This window comes from Panulirus ornatus, chromosome 55, assembly GCF_036320965.1.
Source record: "Panulirus ornatus isolate Po-2019 chromosome 55, ASM3632096v1, whole genome shotgun sequence".
Classification (NCBI taxonomy): Eukaryota; Metazoa; Arthropoda; class Malacostraca; order Decapoda; family Palinuridae; genus Panulirus; species Panulirus ornatus.
Genome location: NC_092278.1, coordinates 16,706,066 through 16,730,416, shown reverse-complemented (window position 1 = coordinate 16,730,416; position 24,351 = coordinate 16,706,066). Strand labels below are relative to the sequence as shown.

At 42.4% G+C, this 24,351-nt stretch overlaps 1 protein-coding gene across 15 annotated transcripts in view; it reads right to left on the bottom strand.

The window, feature by feature from the left end:
- Rab3-GEF (Rab3 GDP-GTP exchange factor) overlaps positions 1-24,351 on the bottom strand; it is a 356,394-nt gene that overhangs the window by 79,695 nt on the left and 252,348 nt on the right. For all 15 annotated transcript variants that reach the window (XM_071692889.1, XM_071692877.1, XM_071692876.1 and 12 more), the window contains 3 exons: positions 21,428-21,644; positions 16,073-16,160; positions 8,871-9,055 (listed from right to left, as the gene is read on the bottom strand). In XM_071692889.1, the coding sequence (XP_071548990.1) occupies positions 8,871-9,055; positions 16,073-16,160; positions 21,428-21,644 (490 nt within the window). The remainder of the gene's footprint in view (positions 1-8,870; positions 9,056-16,072; positions 16,161-21,427; positions 21,645-24,351) is intronic.

The following is a 24,351-nucleotide window of genomic DNA, read 5'->3' as shown; positions in this document are numbered from 1 at the left end:
TTTAATTTGTTTATGGATGGGGTTGTTAGGGAGGTAAATGCAAGAGTTTTGGAAAGAGGGGCAAGTATGAAGTCTGTTGTGGATGAGAGAGCTTGGGAAGTGAATCAGTTCTTGTTCGCTGATGACACAGCGCTGGTGGCTGATTCATGTGAGAAACTGCAGAAGCTGGTGACTGAGTTTGGTAAAGTGTGTGAAAGAAGAAAGTTAAGAGTAAATGTGAATAAGAGCAAGGTTATTAGGTACAGTAGGGTTGAGGGTCAAGTCAATTGGGAGGTAAGTTTGAATGGAGAAAAACTAGAGGAAGTAAAGTGCTTTAGATATCTGGGAGTGGATCTGGCAGCGGATGGAACCATGGAAGTGGAAGTGAATTATAGGGTGGGGGAGGGGGCGAAAATCCTGGGAGCCTTGAAGAATGTGTGGAAGTCGAGAACATTATCTCGGAAAGCAAAAATGGGTATGTTTGAAGGAATAGTGGTTCCAACAATGTTGTCTGGTTGCGAGGCATGGGCTATGGATAGAGTTGTGCGCAGGAGGGTGGATGTGCTGGAAATGAGATGTTTGAGGACAATGTGTGGTGTGAGGTGGTTTGATCGAGTAAGTAATGTAAGGGTAAGAGAGATGTGTGGAAATAAAAAGAGCGTGTTTGAGAGAGCAGAAGAGGGTGTTTTGAAATGGTTTGGGCACATGGAGAGAATGAGTGAGGAAAGATTGACCAAGAGGATATATGTGTCGGAGGTGGAGGGAACGAGGAGAAGTGGGAGACCATATTGGAGGTGGAAAGATGGAGTGAAAAAGATTTTGTGTGATCGGGGCCTGAACATGCAGGAGGGTGAAAGGTGGGCAAGGAATAGAGTGAATTGGATCGATGTGGTATACCGGGGTTGACGTGCTGTCAGTGGATTGAATCAGGGCATGTGAAGCATCTGGGGTAAACCATGGAAAGTTGTGTGGGGCCTGGATGTGGAAAGGGAGCTGTGGTTTCGGGCATTATTGCATGACAGCTAGAGACTGAGTGTGAATGAATTGGGGCCTTTGTTGTCTTTTCCTAGTGCTACCTCGCACACATGAGGGGGGAGGGGGATGGTATTCCATGTGTGGCGAGGTGGCGATAGGAATGAATAAAGGCAGACAGTGTGAATTGTGTGCATGGGTATATATGTATGTGTCTGTGTGTGTGTATATATATGTGTACATTGAGATGTATAGGTATGTATATTTGCGTGTGTGGACGTGTATGTACATACATTGTGTATGGGGGTGGGTTGGGCCATTTCTTTCGTCTGTTTCCTTGCGCTACCTCGCAAACAAGGGAGACAGTGAAAAAAAAAAAAAAAAATTATGGATCTGAAGAAGAAATATGATATGAGTTGATAGAGATGCTCTGTGGAAGGTATCAAGAATATATGGTGTGGGAGGTAAGTTGCTGGAAGCAGTAAAAAGTTTTTATCGAGGATGTGAGCATGTGTACGAGTAAGAAGAGAGGAAAGTGATTGGTTCTCAGTGAATGTCGGTTTGCGGCATGAGTACGTAATGTCTCTATGGCTGTTTAATTTGTTTATGGATGGGGTTGTTAGGAAGGTGAATGCAACAGTTTTGGAGACAGGTGCAAGTATACAGTCTGTTGTGGATGGGAGGGCTTGGGAAATGAGTCAGTTGTTGTTCGCTGATGATACAGCACTGGTGGCTGATTCAGGTTAGAAACTGCAGAAGCTGGTGACTAAGTTTGGTAAAACGTGTGAAAGAAGAAAGTTGAGAGTAAATGTGAATAAGAGCAAGGATAGGAGGTACAGTAGGGTTGAGGGACAAGTCAATTGGGAGATAGGTTTAAATGGAGAAAAACTGGAGGACGTGTGAAGTGTTTTAGATATCTGGAATTGGATTTGGCAGCAGATGGAACCATGGAAGCAGAAGTGAGTCACAGGGTGGGGGAGGGGGCGAAAGTTCTGGGATCGAAAAATGTGTGGAAGGCAAGAACATTATCTCAGAAAGCAAAAATGGGTATGTTTGAAGGAATAGTGGTTCCAACAATGTTGTATGGTTGCGAGGCATGGGCTATGGATAGAGTTGTGCGCAGGAGGGTGGATGTGCTGGAAATGAGATGTCTGAGGACAATATGTGGTGTGAGGTGGTTTGATCGAGTAAGTAATGTAAGGGTAAGAGAGATGTGTGGTAATAAAAAGATTGTGGTTGCGAGAGCAGAAGAGGGTGTTTGGAAATGGTTTGGTCATTATCTTTCTTCTCATGCCCAGGTGCATATGCACCAATAATCACCCATCTCTCTCCATCAACTTTAAGTTTTACCCATATCAATCTCGAGTTTACTTTCTTTTTTTTTTTTTTTTTTTTTTTTTTTTATACTTTGTCGCTGTCTCCCGCGTCTGCGAGGTAGCGCAAGGAAACAGACGAAAGAAATGGCCCAACCCCCCCCCCCCCATACACATGTACATACACATGTCCACACACGTGTATACATACCTACACAGCTTTCCATGGTCCACCCCAGACGCCTCACATGCCTTGATTCACTCCACTGACAGCACGTCAACCCCTGTATACCACATCGCTCCAATTCACTCTATTCCTTGCCCTCCTTACACCCTCCTGCATGTTCAGGCCCCGATCACACAAAATCTTTTTCACTCCATCTTTCCACCTCCAATTTGGTCTCCCTCTTCTCCTCGTTCCCTCCACCTCCGACACATATATCCTCTTGGTCAATCTTTCCTCACTCATTCTCTCCATGTGCCCAAACCATTTCAAAACACCCTCTTCTGCTCTCTCAACCACGCTCTTTTTATTTCCACACATCTCTCTTACCCTTACGTTACTTACTCGATCAAACCACCTCACACCACACATTGTCCTCAAACATCTCATTTCCAGCACATCCATCCTCCTGCGCACAACTCTATCCATAGCCCACGCCTCGCAACCATACAACATTGTTGGAACCACTATTCCTTCAAACATACCCATTTTTGCTTTCCGAGATAATGTTCTCGACTTCCACACATTTTTCAAGGCTCCCAAAATTTTCGCCCCCTCCCCCACCCTATGATCCACTTCCGCTTCCATGGTTCCATCCGCTGACAGATCCACTCCCAGATATCTAAAACACTTCACTTCCTCCAGTTTTTCTCCATTCAAACTTACCTCCCAATTGACTTGACCCTCAACCCTACTGTACCTAATAACCTTGCTCTTATTCACATTTACTCTTAACTTTCTTCTTCCACACACTTTACCAAACTCAGTCACCAGCTTCTGCAGTTTCTCACATGAATCAGCCACCAGCGCTGTATCATCAGCGAACAACAACTGACTCACTTCCCAGGCTCTCTCATCCCCAACAGACTTCATACTTGCCCCTCTTTCCAGGACTCTTGCATTCACCTCCCTAACAACCCCATCCATAAACAAATTAAACAACCATGGAGACATCACACACCCCTGCCGCAAACCTACATTCACTGAGAACCAATCACTTTCCTCTCTTCCTACACGTACACATGCCTTACATCCTCGATAAAAACTTTTCACTGCTTCTAACAACTTGCCTCCCACACCATATATTCTTAATACCTTCCACAGAGCATCTCTATCAACTCTATCATATGCCTTCTCCAGATCCATAAATGCTACATACAAATCCATTTGCTTTTCTAAGTATTTCTCACATACATTCTTCAAAGCAAACACCTGATCCACACATCCTCTACCACTTCTGAAACCGCACTGCTCTTCCCCAATCTGATGCTCTGTACATGCCTTCACCCTCTCAATCAATACCCTCCCATATAATTTACCAGGAATACTCAACAAACTTATACCTCTGTAATTTGAGCACTCACTCTTATCCCCTTTGCCTTTGTACAATGGCACTATGCACGCATTCCGCCAATCCTCAGGCACCTCACCATGAGTCATACATACATTAAATAACCTTACCAACCAGTCAACAATACAGTCACCCCCTTTTTTAATAAATTCCACTGCAATACCATCCAAACCTGCTGCCTTGCCGGCTTTCATCTTCCGCAAAGCTTTTACTACCTCTTCTCTGTTTACCAAATCATTTTCCCTAACCCTCTCACTTTGCACACCACCTTACACTATCACATACTTCCACCACTCCTCTTTCAGGAGTAGTGCTACTCTTTCCCTTGCTCTTGTCCTCTCACTAGCCCCTGACTTTACTCCTGAGACATTTGCAAACCACTCTTCCTCTTTACCCTTGAACTTCGTTTCACTCAGAGCCAAAACATCCAGGTTCCCTTCCTCAAACATACTACCTATCTCTCCTTTTTTCTCATCTTGGTTACATCCACACACATCTAGACACCCCAATCTGAGCCTTCGAGGAGGATGAGCACTCCCCGCGAGACCCCTTCTTCTGTTTCCCCTTTTAGAAAGTTAAAATACAAGGAGGGGAGGGTTTCCAGCCCCCCGCTCCTGTCCCCTTTAGTCACCTTCTACAATACGTGAGGAATGCGTGGGAAGTATTCTTTCTCCCCTATCCCCAGGGATATATATATCTATTTATTCAATCTATTTTGCTTTGTCGCTGTCTCCCGCGTTAGCGAGGTAGTGCAAGGAAACAGACGAAAGAATGGCCCAACCCAACCACATACGCATGTACATACATACACGTCCACACACGCAAATATACATACCTATACATCTCAACATATACATATATATACACACAGACATATACATATATACACATGTACATAATTCATACTGTCTGCCTTTATTCATTCCCATCGCCACCCCGCCACACATGAAATAACAACCCCTTCCTCCCTTATGTGTGCGAGGTAGCGCTAGGAAGGCAACAAAGGCCCCATTCATTCACACTCAGTCTCTAGCTGTCATGTAATAATGCACCGAAACCACAGCTCCCTTTCCACATCCAGGCCCCACAGAACTTTCCATGGTTTACCCCAGATGCTTCACATGCCCTGATTCAATCCACTGACAGCACGTCCACCCTGGTATACCACATCGTTCCAATTCACTCTATTCCTCGCACGCCTTTCACCCTCCTGCATGTTCAGGCCCCGATCACTCAAAATCTTTTTCACTCCAAATTTCCACCTCCAATTTGGTCTCCCACTTCTCCTCGTTCCCTCCACCTCTGACACATACATCCTCTCGGTCAACCTTTCCTCACTCATTCTCTCCATGTGCCCAAACCATTTCAAAACACCCTCTTCTGCTCTCTCAACCACATTCTCTTCATTACCACACACCTCTCTTACCCTTACATTACTTACTTGATCAAACCACCTCACACCACATATTGTCCTCAAATATCTCATTTCCAGCACATCCACCCTCCTGCGCACAACTCTATTCATAGCCCACACCTCGCAACCATACGACATTGTTGGAATCACTATTCCTTCAAACATACCCATTTTTGCTTTCCGAGATAATGTTCTCGACTTCCAGACATTCTTCAAGGCTCCCAGAATTTTTGCCCCCTCCCCCACCGTATGATTCACTTCCGCTTCCATGGTTCCATCTGCTGCCAAATCCACCCCAGATATCTGTGTATATGTATGTTGATATGTTATGTGCGTATATGGGCGTTTATGTATAAATATGTGTATATGAGTGGATGGGCCATTCTTTACCTGTTTACTGGTACTACCTCGCTGATGCAGAAAACAGCGATTATGTTTTTTTTTTTTTTTTTTTTTTTTTTATACTTTGTCGCTGTCTCCCGCGTTTGCGAGGTAGCGCGAGGAAACAGACGAAAGAAATGGCCCAACCCCCATACACACGTACATACACACGTCCACACACGCAAATATACATACCTACACAGCTTTCCATGGTTTACCCCAGACGCTTCACATGCCCTGATTCAATCCACTGACAGCACGTCAACCCCTGTATACCACATCGCTCCAATTCACTCTATTCCTTGCCCTCCTTTCACCCTCCTGCATGTTCAGGCCCCGATCACACAAAATCTTTTTCACTCCATCTTTCCACCTCCAATTTGGTCTCCCTCTTCTCCTCGTTCCCTCCACCTCCGACACATATATCCTCTTGGTCAATCTTTCCTCACTCATTCTCTCCATGTGCCCAAACCATTTCAAAACACCCTCTTCTGCTCTCTCAACCACGCTCTTTTTATTTCCACACATCTCTCTTACCCTTACGTTACTTACTCGATCAAACCACCTCACACCACACATTGTCCTCAAACATCTCATTTCCAGCACATCCATCCTCCTGCGCACAACTCTATCCATAGCCCACGCCTCGCAACCATACAACATTGTTGGAACCACTATTCCTTCAAACATACCCATTTTTGCTTTCCGAGATAATGTTCTCGACTTCCACACATTTTTTTCAAGGCTCCCAAAATTTTCGCCCCCTCCCCCACCCTATGATCCACTTCCGCTTCCATGGTTCCATCCGCTGACAGATCCACTCCCAGATATCTAAAACACTTCACTTCCTCCAGTTTTTCTCCATTCAAACTCACCTCCCAATTGACTTGACCCTCAACCCTACTGTACCTAATAACCTTGCTCTTATTCACATTTACTCTTAACTTTCTTCTTCCACACACTTTACCAAACTCAGTCACCAGCTTCTGCAGTTTCTCACATGAATCAGCCACCAGCGCTGTATCATCAGCGAACAACAACTGACTCACTTCCCAAGCTCTCTCATCCCCAACAGACTTCATACTTGCCCCTCTTTCCAGGACTCTTGCATTTACCTCCCTAACAACCCCATCCATAAACAAATTAAACAACCATGGAGACATCACACACCCCTGCCGCAAACCTACATTCACTGAGAACCAATCACTTTCCTCTCTTCCTACACGTACACATGCCTTACATCCTCGATAAAAACTTTTCACTGCTTCTAACAACTTGCCTCCCACACCATATATTCTTAATACCTTCCACAGAGCATCTCTATCAACTCTATCATATGCCTTCTCCAGATCCATAAATGCTACATACAAATCCATTTGCTTTTCTAAGTATTTCTCACATACATTCTTCAAAGCAAACACCTGATCCACACATCCTCTACCACTTCTGAAACCGCACTGCTCTTCCCCAATCTGATGCTCTGTACATGCCTTCACCCTCTCAATCAATACCCTCCCATATAGTTTACCAGGAATACTCAACAAACTTATACCTCTGTAATTTGAGCACTCACTCTTATCCCCTTTGCCTTTGTACAATGGCACTATGCACGCATTCCGCCAATCCTCAGGCACCTCACCATGAGTCATACATACATTAAATAACCTTACCAACCAGTCAACAATACAGTCACCCCCTTTTTTAATAAATTCCACTGCAATACCATCCAAACCTGCTGCCTTGCCGGCTTTCATTTTCCGCAAAGCTTTTACTACCTCTTCTCTGTTTACCAAATCATTTTCCCTAACCCTCTCACTTTGCACACCACCTCGACCAAAACACCCTATATCTGCCACTCTGTCATCAGACACATTCAACAAACCTTCAAAATACTCATTCCATCTCCTTCTCACATCACCACTACTTGTTATCACCTCCCCATTTACGCCCTTCACTGAAGTTCCCATTTGCTCCCTTGTCTTACGCACCCTATTTACCTCCTTCCAGAACATCTTTTTATTCTCCCTAAAATTTACTGATAGTCTCTCACCCCAACTCTCATTTGCCCTTTTTTTCACCTCTTGCACCTTTCTCTTGACCTCCTGTCTCTTTCTTTTATACTTCTCCCACTCAATTGCATTTTTTCCCTGCAAAAATCGTCCAAATGCCTCTCTCTTCTCTTTCACTAATACTCTTACTTCTTCATCCCACCACTCACTACCCTTTCTAAACAGCCCACCTCCCACTCTTCTCATGCCACAAGCATCTTTTGCGCAATCCATCACTGATTCCCTAAATACATCCCATTCCTCCCCCACTCCCCTTACTTCCATTGTTCTCACCTTTTTCCATTCTGTACACAGTCTCTCCTGGTACTTCCCCACACAGGTCTCCTTCCCAAGCTCACTTACTCTCACCACCTTCTTCACCCCAACATTCACTCCTCTTTTCTGAAAACCCATACTAATCTTCACCTTAGCCTCCACAAGATAATGATCAGACATCCCTCCAGTTGCACCTCTCAGCACATTAACATCCAAAAGTCTCTCTTTCGCACGCCTGTCAATTAACACGTAATCCAATAACGCTCTCTGGCCATCTCTCCTGCTTACATAAGTATACTTATGTATATCTCGCTTTTTAAACCAGGTATTCCCAATCATCAGTCCTTTTTCAGCACATAAATCTACAAGCTCTTCACCATTTCCATTTACAACACTGAACACCCCATGCATACCAATTATTCCCTCAACTGCCACATTACTCACCTTTGCATTCAAATCACCCATCACTATAACCCGGTCTCGTGCATCAAAACCGCTAACACACTCATTCAGCTGCTCCCAAAACACTTGCCTCTCATGATCTTTCTTCTCATGCCCAGGTGCATATGCACCAATAATCACCCACCTCTCTCCATCAACTTTCAATTTTACCCATATTAATCGAGAATTTACTTTCTTACATTCTATCACATACTCCCACAACTCCTGAATAAATGAATATATAAATACTAGTGTTTACAAGCATGTGTAAGGTGAAGGAGTGGTTAGTGTTATGGGAAGAAGCCACTATTCTGCAAAAATAAATTGAATGGTGGGAAATCCTGGGCCACAATCACAGCACACAAAAATGCCCATGTTTGTAGCATGGATGACTGCCCTATGTACCACCACAACTACTAATTGGAAGACCAAGTAGGAATTTTTCTCAGAATAAACAACCAATTAAACTTACCTTTTTTGTATAGTATTTATGTAGTTGAGTCTGACCTCCATTACGACGCCACAAGCAAAGAACTTTATTCTTGGGAGAATAAGTCATATTGACAAGGCGCTCAAACCACCATCGTTCTACAATAACACCACCAACTGATCTTAGAATAAGGCCATCATCACGCACTTCTAGGAACAGCAAGTCACCTGTGAAGATATGATGAAATATGAATTACAATCTAGAAATTAAAATACAAGGAGGGGAGGGTTTCCAGCCCCCCACTCCAACCCACTTTAGTCCTCCTCTACGACACACGGGGAATACATGGGAACTATTCTTTCTCCCCTATCTCCAAGAGAGCAAAAATGGATATGTATACAAGAATAGTAGTTCCAACAATGTTTTATGGTTGTGAGGCATGGGCTATAGATAGGGTTGTACAGAAGAGGGTGGATACACTTGTTGGAAATGAAATGTTTGAGGACAATATGTGGTGTGAGGTGGTTTGATCAAGTAAGTAATGAAACGGTAAGAGAGATGTGTTGAAATAAAAAGTGTGGTTGAGACAGCAGATGAGGGTGTGTTGAAATTGTTTGGACATATGGAGAGAATGAGTGAGGAAAGATTGACAAAGAGGATATATGTGTCAGAGGATGAGGAAACAAGAAGTGGGAGACCAAATTGGAGGTGGAAGGATGGAGTGAAAAAGATTTAGAGCAATCAGGGCCTGAACATACAGGAAGGTGAGGCATGCAAGGAATAGAACGAACTGGAAAGATGTGGTATACTGGGGTCGAAGTGCTGTCAATGGACTGAACCAAGGCATGTGAAGCATTTGGGGTAAACCATAGAAAAGTCTGTGGGGCCTGGATGTTGATAGGGAGATGTGATTTCAGCTAGAGACTGAGCGTGAATGACAGTGGCCTTTTTTCTGTTTTCCTGGCACTATCTCGCTGAAGCGGGGGGTAGCGATGCTGTTACCTGTGGGGCAGGGTAGCACCAGAAATGGATTAAAAGCAAGCATGTATGAATATGTACATGTGTATATATATGTATATGTGTCTGTGTGTGTGTGTCTATATATATATATATATATATATATATATATATATATATATATATATATATATATATATATATATATATATATTTCCACACATCTCTCTTACCCTTACATTACTTACTCGATCAAACCACCTCACGCCACATATTGTCCTCAAACATCTCATTTCCAGCATATCCACCCTCCTGCGCACAACTCTATCCATAGCCCACGCCTCACAACCATACAACATTGTTGGAACCACTATTCCTTCAAACATACCCATCTTTGCTTTCCGAGATAATGTTCTCGACTTCCAAACATTCCCTGCATGTTGTAGAAGGTGACTAAAAGGGAAGGGAGTGGGGGGCTGGAAATCCTCCCCTCTTGGTATCTTTTAATTTTCCAAAAGAAGGAACAGAGAAGGAGGTCAGGTGAGCATATTCCCTCAAAGGTCCAGTCCTCTGTTCTTAACGCTACCTTTGCTAACGCGGGAAATGGCGAATAGTATGAAAGATATATGAAAGAAAGCCGGCAAAGCAGCAGGTGTGGATGGCATTGCAGTGGAATTTATTAAAAAAGGGGGTGACTGTATTGTTGACTGGTTGGTAAGGTTATTTAATGTATGTATGATTCATGGTGAGGTGCCTGAGGATTGGCGGAATGCGTGCATAGTGCCATTGTACAAAGGCAAAGGGGATAAGAGTGAGTGCTCAAATTACAGAGGTATAAGTTTGTTGAGTATTCCTGGTAAATTATATGGGAGGGTATTGACTGAGAGGGTGAAGGCATGTACAGAGCATCAGATTGGGGAAGAGCAGTGTGGTTTCAGAAGTGGTAGAGGATGTGTGGATCAGGTGTTTGCTTTGAAGAATGTATGCAAGAAATACTTAGAAAAACAAATGGATTTGTATGGATCTGGAGAAGGCATATGATAGAGTTGATAGAGATGCTCTGTGGAAGGTATTAAGAATATATGGTGTGGGAGGAAAGTTGTTAGAAGCAGTGAAAAGTTTTTATCGAGGATGTAAGGTATGTGTACGTGTAGGAAGAGAGGAAAGTGATTGGTTCTCAGTGAATGTAGGTTTGCGGCAGGGGTGTGTGATGTCTCTATGGTTGTTTAATTTGTTTATGGATGGGGTTGTTAGGGAGGTGAATGCAAGAGTTTTGGAAAGAGGGGCAAGTATGCAGTCTGTTGTGGATGAGAGAGCTTGGGAAGTGAGTCAGTTGTTGTTCGCTGATGATACAGCGCTGGTGGCTGATTCATGTAAGAAACTGCAGAAGCTGGTGACTGAGTTTGGTAAAGTGTGTGAAAGAAGAAAGTTAAGAGTAAATGTGAATAAGAGCAAGGTTATTAGGTACAGTAGGGTTGAGGGTTAAGTCAATTGGGAGGTAAGTTTGAATGGAGAAAAACTGGAGGAAGTAAAGCATTTTAGATATCTGGGAGTGGATCTGGCAGCGGATGGAACCATGGAAGCGGAAGTGAATCATACGGTGGGGGAGGGGGCAAAAATTCTGGGAGCCTTGAAGAATGTCTGGAAGTCGAGAACATTATCTCGGAAAGCAAAAATGGGTATGTTTGAAGGAATAGTGGTTCCAACAATGTCGTATGGTTGCGAGGCGTGGGCTATGGATAGAGTTGTGCGCAGGAGGGTGGATGTGCTGGAAATGAGATGTTTGAGGACAATATTTGGTGTGAGGTGGTTTGATTGAGTAAGTAATGTAAGGGTGAGAGAGATGTGTGAAAATAAAAAGAGTGTGGTTGAGAGAGCAGAAGAGGGTGTTTTGAAATGGTTTGGTCACATGGAGAGAATGAGTGGGGAAAGATTGACCAAGAGGATATATGTGTCAGAAGTGGAGGGAACGAGGAGAAGTGGGAGACCAAATTGGAGGTGGAAAGATGGAGTGAAAAAGATTTTGAGTGATTGGGGCCTGAACATGCAGGAGGGTGAAAGGCGTGCAAGGAATAGAGTGAATTGGAACGATGTGGTATACCGGGGTCAATGTGCTGTCAATGGATTGAACCAGGGCATGTGAAGCGTCTGGGGTAAACCATGGAAAGCTGTGTAGGTATGTATATTTGCGTGTGTGGACGTATGTATATATATGTGTATGGGGGTGAGTTGGGCCATTTCTTTCATCTGTTTCCTTGCGCTACCTCGCAAACGCGGGAGACAGCGGCAAAAAAAAAAAAAAAAAAATATATATATATATATATATATATATATATATATATATATATATATATATATATATATACTTGGAAAGAGGGGCACGTATGAAGTCTGTTGGGGATGAGAGAGCTTGGGAAGTGAGTCAGTTGTTGTTCGCTGATGATACAGCGCTGGTGGCGGATTCATGTGAGAAACTGCAGAAGCTGGTGACGGAGTTTGGTAAAGTGTGTGGAAGAAGAAAGTTAAGAGTAAATGTGAATAAGAGCAAGGTTATTAGGTACAGTAGGGCTGAGCATCAAGTCAGTTGGGAGGTGAGTTTGAATGGAGAAAAACTGGAGGAAGTGAGGTGTTTTAGATATCTGGGAGTGGATCTGTCAGCGGATGGAACCATGGAAGCGGAAGTGGATCATAGGGTGGGGGAGGGGGCGAAAATTTTGGGAGCCTTGAAAAATGTGTGGAAGTCGAGAACATTATCCCGGAAAGCAAAAATGGGTATGTTTGAAGGAATAGTGGTTCCAACAATGTTGTATGGTTGCGAGGCGTGGGCTATGGATAGAGTTGTGCGCAGGAGGATGGATGTGCTGGAAATGAGATGTTTGAGGACAATGTGTGATGTGAGGTGGTTTGATCGAGTAAGTAACGTAAGGGTAAGAGAGATGTGTGGAAATAAAAAGAGCGTGGTTGAGAGAGCAGAAGAGGGTGTTTTGAAATGGTTTGGGCACATGGAGAGAATGAGTGAGGAAAGATTGACCAAGAGGATATATGTGTCGGAGGTGGAGGGAACGAGGAGAAGAGGGAGACCAAATTGGAGGTGGAAAGATGGAGTGAAAAGGATTTTGTGTGATCGGGGCCTGAACATGCAGGAGGGTGAAAGGAGGGCAAGAAATAGAGCAAATTGGAGTGATGTGGTATACAGGGGTTGACGTGCTGTCAGTGGATTGAATCAAGGCATGTGAAGCGTCCGGGGGTAAACCATGGAAAGCTGTGTAGGTATGTATATTTGCGTGTGTGGACGTGTGTATGTACATGTGTATGGGGGGGTGTTGGGCCATTTCTTTCATCTGTTTCCTTGCGCTACCTCGCAAATGCGGGAGACAGCGACAAAGTATAAAAAAAAAAAAAAAAAAAATATATATATATATATATATATATATATATATATATATATATATATATATATATATATATATATATGTGTATTTATTTATTTATTTTGCTTTGTCGCTGTCTCCCGCGTTTGCGAGGTAGCGCAAGGAAACAGACAAAAGAAATGGCCCAACCCACCCCCATACACAATGTATACACACACACACATCCACACACGCAAATATACATACCTATACATCTCAATGTACACATATATATACACACACAGACACATACATATATACCCATGCACACAATTCACACTGTCTGCCCCCATTCACTCCCATCGCCACCTCGCCACACATGGAATACCATCCCCCATACACAATGTATACACACACACACATCCACACACGCAAATATACATACCTATACATCTCAATGTACACATATATATACACACACAGACACATACATATATACCCATGCACACAATTCACACTGTCTGCCCCCATTCACTCCCATCGCCACCTCGCCACACATGGAATACCATCCCCCTCCCCCCTCATGTGTGCGAGGTAGCAGTAGGAAAAGACAACAAAGGCCCCATTCGTTCACACTCAGTCTCTAGCTGCCACGCAATGATGCCCAAAACCACAGCTCCCTTTCCACATCCAGGCCCCACACAACTTTCCATGGTTTACCCCAGATGCTTCACATGCCCTGATTCAATCCACTGACAGCACGTCGGCCCCAGTATACCTCATCGATCCAATTCACTCTATTCCTTGCCCGCCTTTCACCCTCCTGCATGTTCAGGCCCAATCACTCAAAATCTTTTTCACTCCATCTTTCCACCTCCAATTTGGTCTCCCACTTCTCGTTCCCTCCACCTCCGACACATATATCCTCTTGGTCAATCTTTCCTCACTCATTCTCTCCATGTGCCCAAACCATTTCAAAACACCCTCTTCTGCTCTCTCAAACACGCTCTTTTTATTTCCACACATCTCTCTTACCCTTACATTACTTACTCAATCAAACCACCTCACACCACACATTGTCCTCAAACATCTCATTTCCAGCACATCCACCCTCCTGCGCACAACTCTATCCATAGCCCACGCCTCGCAACCATACAACATTGTTGGAACCACTATTCCTTCAAACATACCCATTTTTGCTTTCCGAGATAATGTTCTCGACTTCCACACATTCTTCAAGGCTCCCAGGATTTTCGCCCCCTCCCCCACCCTATGATTCACTTCCACTTCCATGGTTCCATCTGCTGCCAGATCCACTCCCAGATATCTAAAACACTTTACTTCCTCCAGTTTTTCTCCATTCAAACTTACCTCCCAACTGACTTGACCCTCAATCCTACTGTACCTAATAACCTTGCTCTTATTCACATTTACTCTTAACTTTCTTCTTTCACACACTTTACCAAACTTAGTTACCAGCTTCTGCAGTTTCTCACATGAATCAGCAACCAGCGCTGTATCATCAGCGAACAACAACTGACTCACTTCCCAAGCTCTCTCTCATCCCCAACAGACTTCATACTTGCTCCTCTTTCCAAAACTCTTGCATTCACCTCCCTAACAACCCCATCCATAAACAAATTATGTGTGTGTGTGTGTGTGTGTGTGTGAGTGGATGGGCCATTCTTCATCTGTATCTTGGCGTAACCTCGCTGACACGGGAAACAGCGATTATGTATCATAAGTAAATAAATAAATGAATCACAATTATCACAAGATGGTTAGCTGATCAGAAAAAAATATATGACCGCTGACAACTGTTTCTTTCCTTATATCTCAAAGTTTTGGAACCCTCTACCCTCTCAAGTCTTTCACAATTTCTATAAATTGGCACTTTTTAAAAGTCATTTTTCACATTCTAAAATTTGGAAGTACTTCTCCTTGTCTCTCCTTTTCCCATTTCATTACTCTCGTTGTATTTCAATTAAAGCCCAGCCTTGATGCTGACTTTTGTCCTTAAATGGAACCTCTACCATAAAGAAACTAAATACAAGAAACATATATATCCTATGTCTCTAAGAAAAGTACTAGAAAAAACATATGCTCAGTGTGGTGCTTTAAGGGGCAGCATATGATAGTCAACTAACTGCTTCTTTCTTGCAAATGCTAAGTCCTATGTTTCCTGCTTTGGAATGTCTACTCATACCCTTAACTTTCCAGTGAGGTTTCTTTCCTATCCTTGAAAATTCACTTTTTTAAGTTGTTTAAAAAATGTTCTTAAACTTACAATTTCAAAGATATTCATATACAAATGAAGGAGAAGGAAAATAACTTTTGAGTTAAGTTTCATCCAATACTTTCTGTCTAATAATATGTAAGAGTTACAAGCCTGCAAAAAATCTTCAAGCCTCAGCTACCAACAGATCACTATGGCAAAATGACATCATGCAAATTCCCTTGAGGGCCTCACCCTGCTCCTCTTCAATGCAAACAAGATTTTGTGGTGACTGAATGATACTGATGGCCAATTATCATGCTTGGACATATCAGAAGGCCAAGAGGAGTGATGCTGAACATAATATTACAGTAAAAGTCAATCTTCAAGAACAGAAAAGGGAAGTGAGAGTAGAAGAGAATGAGCTGGGGTCACTCAGGATGACTTGGAATTAAATAACAAATATAACACTTAGGCTTAATTAAATGCCTAGAACTGCCCTACATTTTAAAAGAACATCAGGCTTAAATGTCAGTGGTTCTTTCATATGATTGTGGTTGTTTAAATAGCTCACAATACTTGCTTTTCCTTTAGACACTCTATCACAAATTCTGAAATTAAACTGACACTTCACATGAGCATCATAATTTCATTCAAGCTCAATGATTGCTTAGGGGACAGATTACTGTATATGTCATTAAAGCTTTATCAATTCAACTAACCTGATGCATCAGTGCCAGAATGGACAGTAAAACTCTGGCGGTGCATCTGCCGGGACCCAAGAGGTCTCAAGTCAATGTCATTGCCATGCTGAAAAAGGAAAAATGGTCTTTAATTTTATGGTCTTTTGAATGCCTTTCTTAACCCCTTCCCTTACCCTTTTCTTTTTTCCTAAAGCATCCCAAAAATCAGAAAGAAAAACCAACACTCATATTCTAGAAAATATTACATAATGAAATATTCACTTGCTGAAATTCCGAATTACACTGTCTCCAAAACACTCTGTCCTCCTCCCCATACATTTTCAAAGGCAATGTCACGCTTACATTTTAGTACTTTGTTATCTTTCCTTTGTCCTTGCTTACCATCTGCATATGGAAATGGTAAGGTTTCTGAAGTATTCTAGGTCCATGTTTTGGGTCCATAGGGTCTTGATCTTCTGAACGCAGCAGGAAGCAGCTGCCTGATCATTTATTCTGAATGCCCAGTGTGCCTAGAAATCTCGTTAACCCACATTTTCTTGCTTCCACGCACAAATTTTGGCTTTCTTCTGCTTTAGAAAAGTAAGAGCCAACCATCTTAATGTACAGGTGGAAGAAATTCAGTGACCAGAAGAAAAATTACCAAAATGAAGTGGTAGCCAGGATGAGTAAAGAAGGAACACCCTTCCTTCAAGATACCCTGAGTGTGTCATATGCTTGTACTAACAATAAACCTTAGCCAAATGTTGAATTTGAAAATAAATGGGAGGCAGACAATGTTACTTGCTGATACAGTAAAGCACTTATTCATCAGACCTCAAATCAATGGTCTTCAGAAACAATGGATGCTTTCCACCAATCACATCATAGTAGTCCGTTTTGAACTGGAAGCTCATGAAGCTGAAATCCTTTCTTTAAACATGTTCCTGCTCTTGATCATCTCCAGAACCTTCTATGAATAATAATTCAAAGAGCATCACTGCTCCTCAGGCAAGGAATGAAAATTATTCTGGGTCAACACAATTGATCATGGCAACATTAGTCATCTATCAAACACAACCAGTAAGTACTGATGTACTTTAAATCATGTTAGTTATTATAATCTAAAATGTTCATTTTACGTTAGTGTATTATCTGACCATACGATACAGTCATTTCAGTACTGTTTATTATAAACTGAAATAAACCACCTGGATTTATCAGATAATCGGCATAGATGGATTCACATTTCCCCCATCTGGCTATCAATCGAAGTTATATTGTACAGTATTTCAACGAATTTGGACGATTTTTGCAGGGAAAAATGCAATTGAGTGGGAGATGTATAAAAGAAAGAGACAGGAGGTCAAGAGAAAGGTGCAAGAGGTGAAAAAGAGGGCAAATGAGAGTTGGGGTGAGAGAGTATCATTAAATTTTAGGGAGAATAAAAAGATGTTCTGGAAGGAGGTAAATAAAGTGCGTAAGACAAGGGAGCAAATGGGAACTTCAGTGAAGGGCGCAAATGGGGAGGTGATAACAAGTAGTGGTGATGTGAGAAGGAGATGGAGTGAGTATTTTGAAGGTTTGTTGAATGTGTTTGATGATAGAGTGGCAGATATAGGGTGTTTTGGTTGAGGTGGTGTGCAAAGTGAGAGGGTTAGGGAAAATGATTTGGTAAACAGAGAAGATTCATGTGAGAAACTGCAGAAGCTGGTGACTGAGTTTGGTAAAGTGTGTGGAAGAAGAAAGTTAAGAGTAAATGTGAATAAGAGCAAGGTTATTAGGTACAGTAGGGTTGAGGGTCAAGTCAATTGGGAGGTGAGTTTGAATGGAGAAAAACTGGAGGAAGTGAAGTGTTTTAGATATCTGGGAGTGGATCTGGCAGTGGATGGAACCATGGAAGCGGAAGTGGATCATAGGGTGGGGGAGGGGGCGAAAATTCTGGGGGCCTTGAAGAATGTGTGGAAGTCGAGAACATTATCTCGGAAAGCAAAAATGGGTATGTTTGAAGGAATAGTGGTTCCAACAATGTTGTATGGTTGCGAGGCGTGGGCTATGGATAGAGTTGTGCGCAGGAGGATGGATGTGCTGGAAATGAGATGTTTGAGGACAATGTGTGGTGTGAGGTGGTTTGATCGAGTGAGTAACGTAAGGGTAAGAGAGATGTGTGGAAATAAAAAGAGCGTGGTTGAGAGAGCAGAAGAGGGTGTTTTGAAGTGGTTTGGGCACATGGAGAGGATGAGTGAGGAAAGATTGACCAAGAGGATATATGTGTCGGAGGTGGAGGGAGCAAGGAGAAGAGGGAGACCAAATTGGAGGTGGAAAGATGGAGTGAAAAAGATTTTGTGTGATCGGGGCCTGAACATGCAGGAGGGTGAAAGGAGGGCAAGGAATAGAGTGAATTGGAGCGATGTGGTATACCAGGGTTGACGTGCTGTCAGTGGATTGAATCAAGGCATGTGAAGCGTCTGGGGTAAACCATGGAAAGCTGTGTAGGTATGTGTATTTGCGTGTGTGGACGTGTGTATATGCATAAGTATGGGGGGGGGGGGTTGGGCCATTTCTTTCGTCTGTTTCCTTGCGCTACCTCGCAAACGCGGGAGACAGCGACAAAGTATAAAAAAAAAAAAAAAACAGAGAAGAGGTAGTAAAAGCTTTGCGGAAGATGAAAGCCAGCAAGGCAGCAGGTTTGGATGGTATTGCAGTGGAATTTATTAAAAAAGGGGGTGACTGTATTATTGACTGGTTGGTAAGGTTATTTAATGCATGTGTGACTCATGGTGAGGTGCCTGAGGATTGGCGGAATGCATGCATAGTGCCATTGTACAAAGGCAAAGGGGATAAGAGTGAGTGCTCAAATTACAGAGGTATAAGTTTGTTGAGTATTCCTGGTAAATTATATGGGAGGGTATTGATTGAGAGGGTGAAGGCATGTACAGAGCATCAGATTGGGGAAGAGCAGTGTGGTTTCAGAAGTGGTAGAGGATGTGTGCATCAGGTGTTTGCTTTGAAGAATGTATGTGAGAAATACTTAGAAAAGCAAATGGATTTGTATGTAGCATTTATGGATCTGGAGAAGGCATATGATAGAGTTGATAGAGATGCTCTGTGGAAGGTATAAAGAATATATGGTGTGGGAGGCAAGTTGTTAGAAGCAGTGAAAAGTTTTTATCGAGGATGTAAGGCATGTGAACGTGTAGGAAGAGAGGAAAGTGATTGGTTCTCAGTGAATGTAGGTTTGCGGTAGGGGTGTGTGATGTCTCCATGGTTGTTTAATTTGTTTATGGATGGGGTTGTTAGGGAGGTGAATGCAAGAGTTTTGGAAAGAGGGGCAAGTATGAAGTCTGTTGGGGATGAGAGAGCTTGGGAAGTGAGTCAGTTGTTGTTCGCTGATGATACAGCACTGGTGGCTGATTCATGTGAGAAACTGCAGAAGCTGGTGACTGAGTTTGGTAAAGTGTGTGAAAGAAGAAAGTTAAGAGTAAATGTGAATAAGAGCAAGGTTATTAGGTACAGTAGGGTTGAGGGTCAAGTCAACTGGGAGGTAAGTTTGAATGGAGAAAAACTGGAGGAAGTAAAGTGTTTTAGATATCTGGGAGTGGATCTGGCAGCGGATGGAACCATGGAAGCGGAAGTGGATCATAGGGTGGGGGAGGGGGCGAAAATCCTGGGAGCCTTGAAGAATGTGTGGAAGTCGAGAACATTATCTCGGAAAGCAAAAATGGGTATGTTTGAAGGAATAGTGGTTCCAACAACGTTGTATGGTTGCGAGACGTGGGCTATGGATAGAGTTGTGCGCAGGGGGATGGATGTGCTGGAAATGAGATGTTTGAGGACAATGTGTGGTGTGAGGTGGTTTGCTCGAGTAAGTAACGTAAGGGTAAGAGAGATGTGTGGAAATAAAAAGAGCGTGGTTGAGAGAGCAGAAGAGGGTGTTTTGAAATGGTTTGGGCACATGGAGAGAATGAGTGAGGAAAGATTGACCAAGAGGATATATGTGTCGGAGGTGGAGGGAACGAGGAGAAGTGGGAGACCAAATTGGAGGTGGAAAGATGGAGTGAAAAAGATTTTGTGTGATCAGGGCCTGAACATGCAGGAGGGTGAAAGGAGGGCAAGGAATAGAGTGAATTGGATCGATGTGGTATACCGGGGTTGACGTGCTGTCAGTGGATTGAATCAGGGCATGTGAAGCGTCTGGGGTAAACCATGGAAAGCTGTGTAGGTATGTATATTTGTGTGTGTGGACGTATGTATATACATGTGTATGGGGGTGGGTTGGGCCATTTCTTTCGTCTGTTTCCTTGCGCTACCTCGCAAACGCGGGAGACAGCGACAAAGCAAAAAAAAAAAATATATATATAAATAATTATAAAAAATAGAAAAATGTATCTTTAGCAACTTTAGATTGTTAAAGTCATTAGAAAGAAAGAAAGACAGAAAGAAAAAAAAAGGAACAGCTGATTGAAGAAATGCATAAATCCTATTATTTCATTACTTATGATAGGGTACCATTAATTACTCTATTAAAGCATGATGCTGCTGTCAAGCATTCTTTTACATAACTGCTTCTCCCTTCACCTATCATGTCAGTAAGGTTATCATTGTATCTAGGAATCTTCAGAAATACTACTAAATGTTCTCACATTCATCATATGTATAACTAACAGTGTTATTACCAGCAAAAGTAATAGGTCTGGCAGGTGAAATAAGAGGTTAAAATAACTTACTATGGTCCACGTCATAGCAACAGCTGGACTATCCAAGTCAGAGCTTGTACAATATTGTAGTAGTATCTTCATTTTAAGTCTGTATAGTCATCATTGTCATAATTATCCTCACTAACAGAGAGAGAGAGAGAGAGAGAGAGAGAGAGAGAGAGAGAGAGAGAGAGAGAGAGAGAGAGAGAGAGAGAGAGAGAACACTTACATCTCCTGTTAGAAATACTTTATTTTGATTTTGTCTGCTTGACTACCTGTGTCAGATCTTTTCTCTTCATTAGGAGAGGTAATTTCATTTGTGTTTCTGTACAGTCATCACTTTCATTATCACTCTGCATATTGAGGTGAAAAAAGTATAAAACAAGCAAAAATAAAGTAGACATTTGCACCTCCTCTGATTAACACCTCAAAAAGCTGTTGTCTGAAAATGTAAATAAGTGCCTTTAATGTCATCTACTAAGAAAAATGTGTTGTCTGTTGAAAATGATAAAAAACACCTTAAGCCCCATTAACATGGCATGATAATTTTCAAACATAAGTGACCCTGAAAGTAGCTTAGGATAATAATTATTTACACAGAAGGCTAATGACATCTTTACATTTCTTTACAACTACACAAAACATTTCATTAGTCAGATGAAGGTAAAATCTAAAGGCTCATAAACAGTTAAATTCTTACTAAGTTATTTATCTGGTCGAGTAGTTCGTTGACTTCTTGACTATAAACAAGGCCAATGTGTGACTTCCCAAGCAATCTGCGCACCTTTCTCTTGATATCTTCTTTACGAACATTGACCATCACCATAAAGGCCACTAGGTTATACAGCATTGTGGACAGCAACCTGTCTTCTTCATGCTCTAAACGCTTCCGTTCAGATTCACTCAAACTGTTGTATCTGTCACATAAAATAATGAAACAAATTAGGAAACAGACAAAAGAATGGCCCAACCCACCCACATACACATGTATATACATACACATCCTTTTCTTCTTCTTTTAAACTATTCGCCATTTCCCGCGTTAGCGAGGTAGCGTTAAGAACAGAGGACTGGGCCTTTTTTGGAATATCCTCACCTAGCCCCCTCTGTTCCTTCTTTTGGAAAACTAAAAAAAAAAAAAACGAGAGGGGAGAATTTCCAGCCCCCCGCTCCCTCCCCTTTTAGTCGCCTTCTACGACACGCAGGGAATACGTGGGAAGTATTCTTAATTCCCTATCCCCAGGGATAACAAACACATCCACACATGCAAATATACATACCTATACATCTTTCGTCTGTTTCCTTGCGCTACCTCGGAAACGCGGGAGACAGCGACAAAGTATAATATAATAATATAATATATAATATATATATATAACATCTCAATGTATACATATACATAATATACACACACAGACATATACATATATACACATGTACATAATTCATACTGTCTGCCTTTATTCATTCCTATTGCCACCCCATCACATATGAAATAACAGCCCCCTCCTCCCTCATGTGTGCGAGGTACCACTAGGAAAAGACAACAAAGGCCACATTCGTTCACACTCTGTCTCTAGCTGTCATGTAATAATGCACCGAAACCACAGCTCCCTTTCCACATCCAGGACCAACAGAACTTTCCATGGTTTACCCCAGACACTTCACATGCCCTGGTTCAATCCATTGACAGCACGCCGACCCTGGTATAACACATCGTTCCAATTCACACTATTCCCTGCACGCATTTCACCCTCCTGCATGTTCAGGCTCCGATCACTCAAAATCTTTTTCACTCCATTCTTCCACCTCCAATTTGGTCTCCCACTTCTCCTCGTTCCCTCCACCTCTGACACAAATATCCTCTTGGTCAATCTTTCCCTACTCATTCTCTCCATGTGACCAAACCATTTCAAAACACCCTCTTCTGCTCTCGCAACCACACTCTTTTTATTACCACACATATCTCTTACCCTATTATTACTTACTCGATCAAACCCCCTCACACCACATACTGTCCTCAAACATCTCATTTCCAGCACATCCACCCTCTTTCGCAAAACTCTATCCACAGCCCACGCCTCGCAACCATATAACATTGTTGGAACCACTATTCCTTCAAACATACCCATTTTTGCTTTCCAAGATAATGTTCCCGCCTTCCACACATTCTTCAACGCTCCCAGAACTTTCCCCCCCTCCCCCAACCTATGATTCACTTCCGCTTCCAAATCCACTCCTAGATACCTAAAACACTTCACTTCCTCCAGTTTTTCTCCACTCAAAACTTGTCCCTCAACCCTACTGTACCTAATAACCTTGCTCTTATTCACATTTACTCTCAGCTTTCTTCTTTCACACACTTTACCAAACTCAGTCACCAGCTTCTGCAGTTTCTCACATGAATCAGCCACCAGTGCTGTATCATCAGCAAACAACAACTGACTCACTTCCTAAGCTCTCTCATCCACAACAGACTGCATATTTGCCCCTCTCTCCAAAACTCTTGCATTCACCTCCCTAACATCCCCATCCATAAACAAATTAAACAACCATGGAGACATCACACACCCCTGCCGCAAACCTACATTCACTGAGAACCAATCACTTTCCTCTCTTCCTACATGTACACAATGCCTTACATCCTCAATAAAAACTTTTCACTGCTTCTAACAACTTGCCTCCAACACCATATATTCTTAAGACCTTCCACAGAGCATCTCAATCAACTCTATCATATGCCTTCTCCAGATCCATAAATGCTACATACAAATCCATTTGCTTTTCTAAGTATTTCTCACATATATTCTTCAAAGTAAACACCTGATCCACACATCCTCTACCACTTCTGAAACCACACTGCTCTTCCCCAATCTGATGCTCTGTACATGCCTTCACCCTCTTAATCAATACCCTCTCATACAATTTCCCAGGAATACTCAACAAACTTATACCTCTGTAATTTGAGCACTCACTTTTATCCCCTTTGCCTTTGTACAATGGCACTATGCAAGCATTCCGCCAATCATCAGGCACCTCACCATGAGTCATACATACATCAAATAACCTTACCAACCAGTCAACAATACAGTCACCCCCTTTTTAATAAATTCCACTGCAATACCATCCATACCCGCCACCTTGCTGGCTTTCATCTTCCGCAAAGTTTTTACTACCTCTTCTCTGTTTACCAAATCATTTTCCCTAACCCTCTAACTTTGCACACCATCTCGACCAAAACACCCTATATATGCCACTCTATCAACAAACACATTCAACAAGAAAAAACTTCAAATTACTCACTCCATCTCCTTCTCACATCACCACTACTTGTTATCACCTCCCCATTAGGCTCCTTCATTGAAGTTCCCATTTGCTCCCTTGTCTTACGCACTTTATTTACCTCCTTCCAAAACATCTTTTTATTCTCCCTAAAATTTAGAGGATACTCTCTCACCCCAACTCTCATTTGCCCTCTTTTTCACCTCTTGCACCTTTCTCTTGACCTCCTGCCTCTTTCTTTTATACATCTCTAATCATTTGCATTATTTCTCTGCAAAAATCGTCCAAATGCCTCTCTCTTCTCTTTCACTAATAATCTTACTTCTTCATCCCACCACTCAC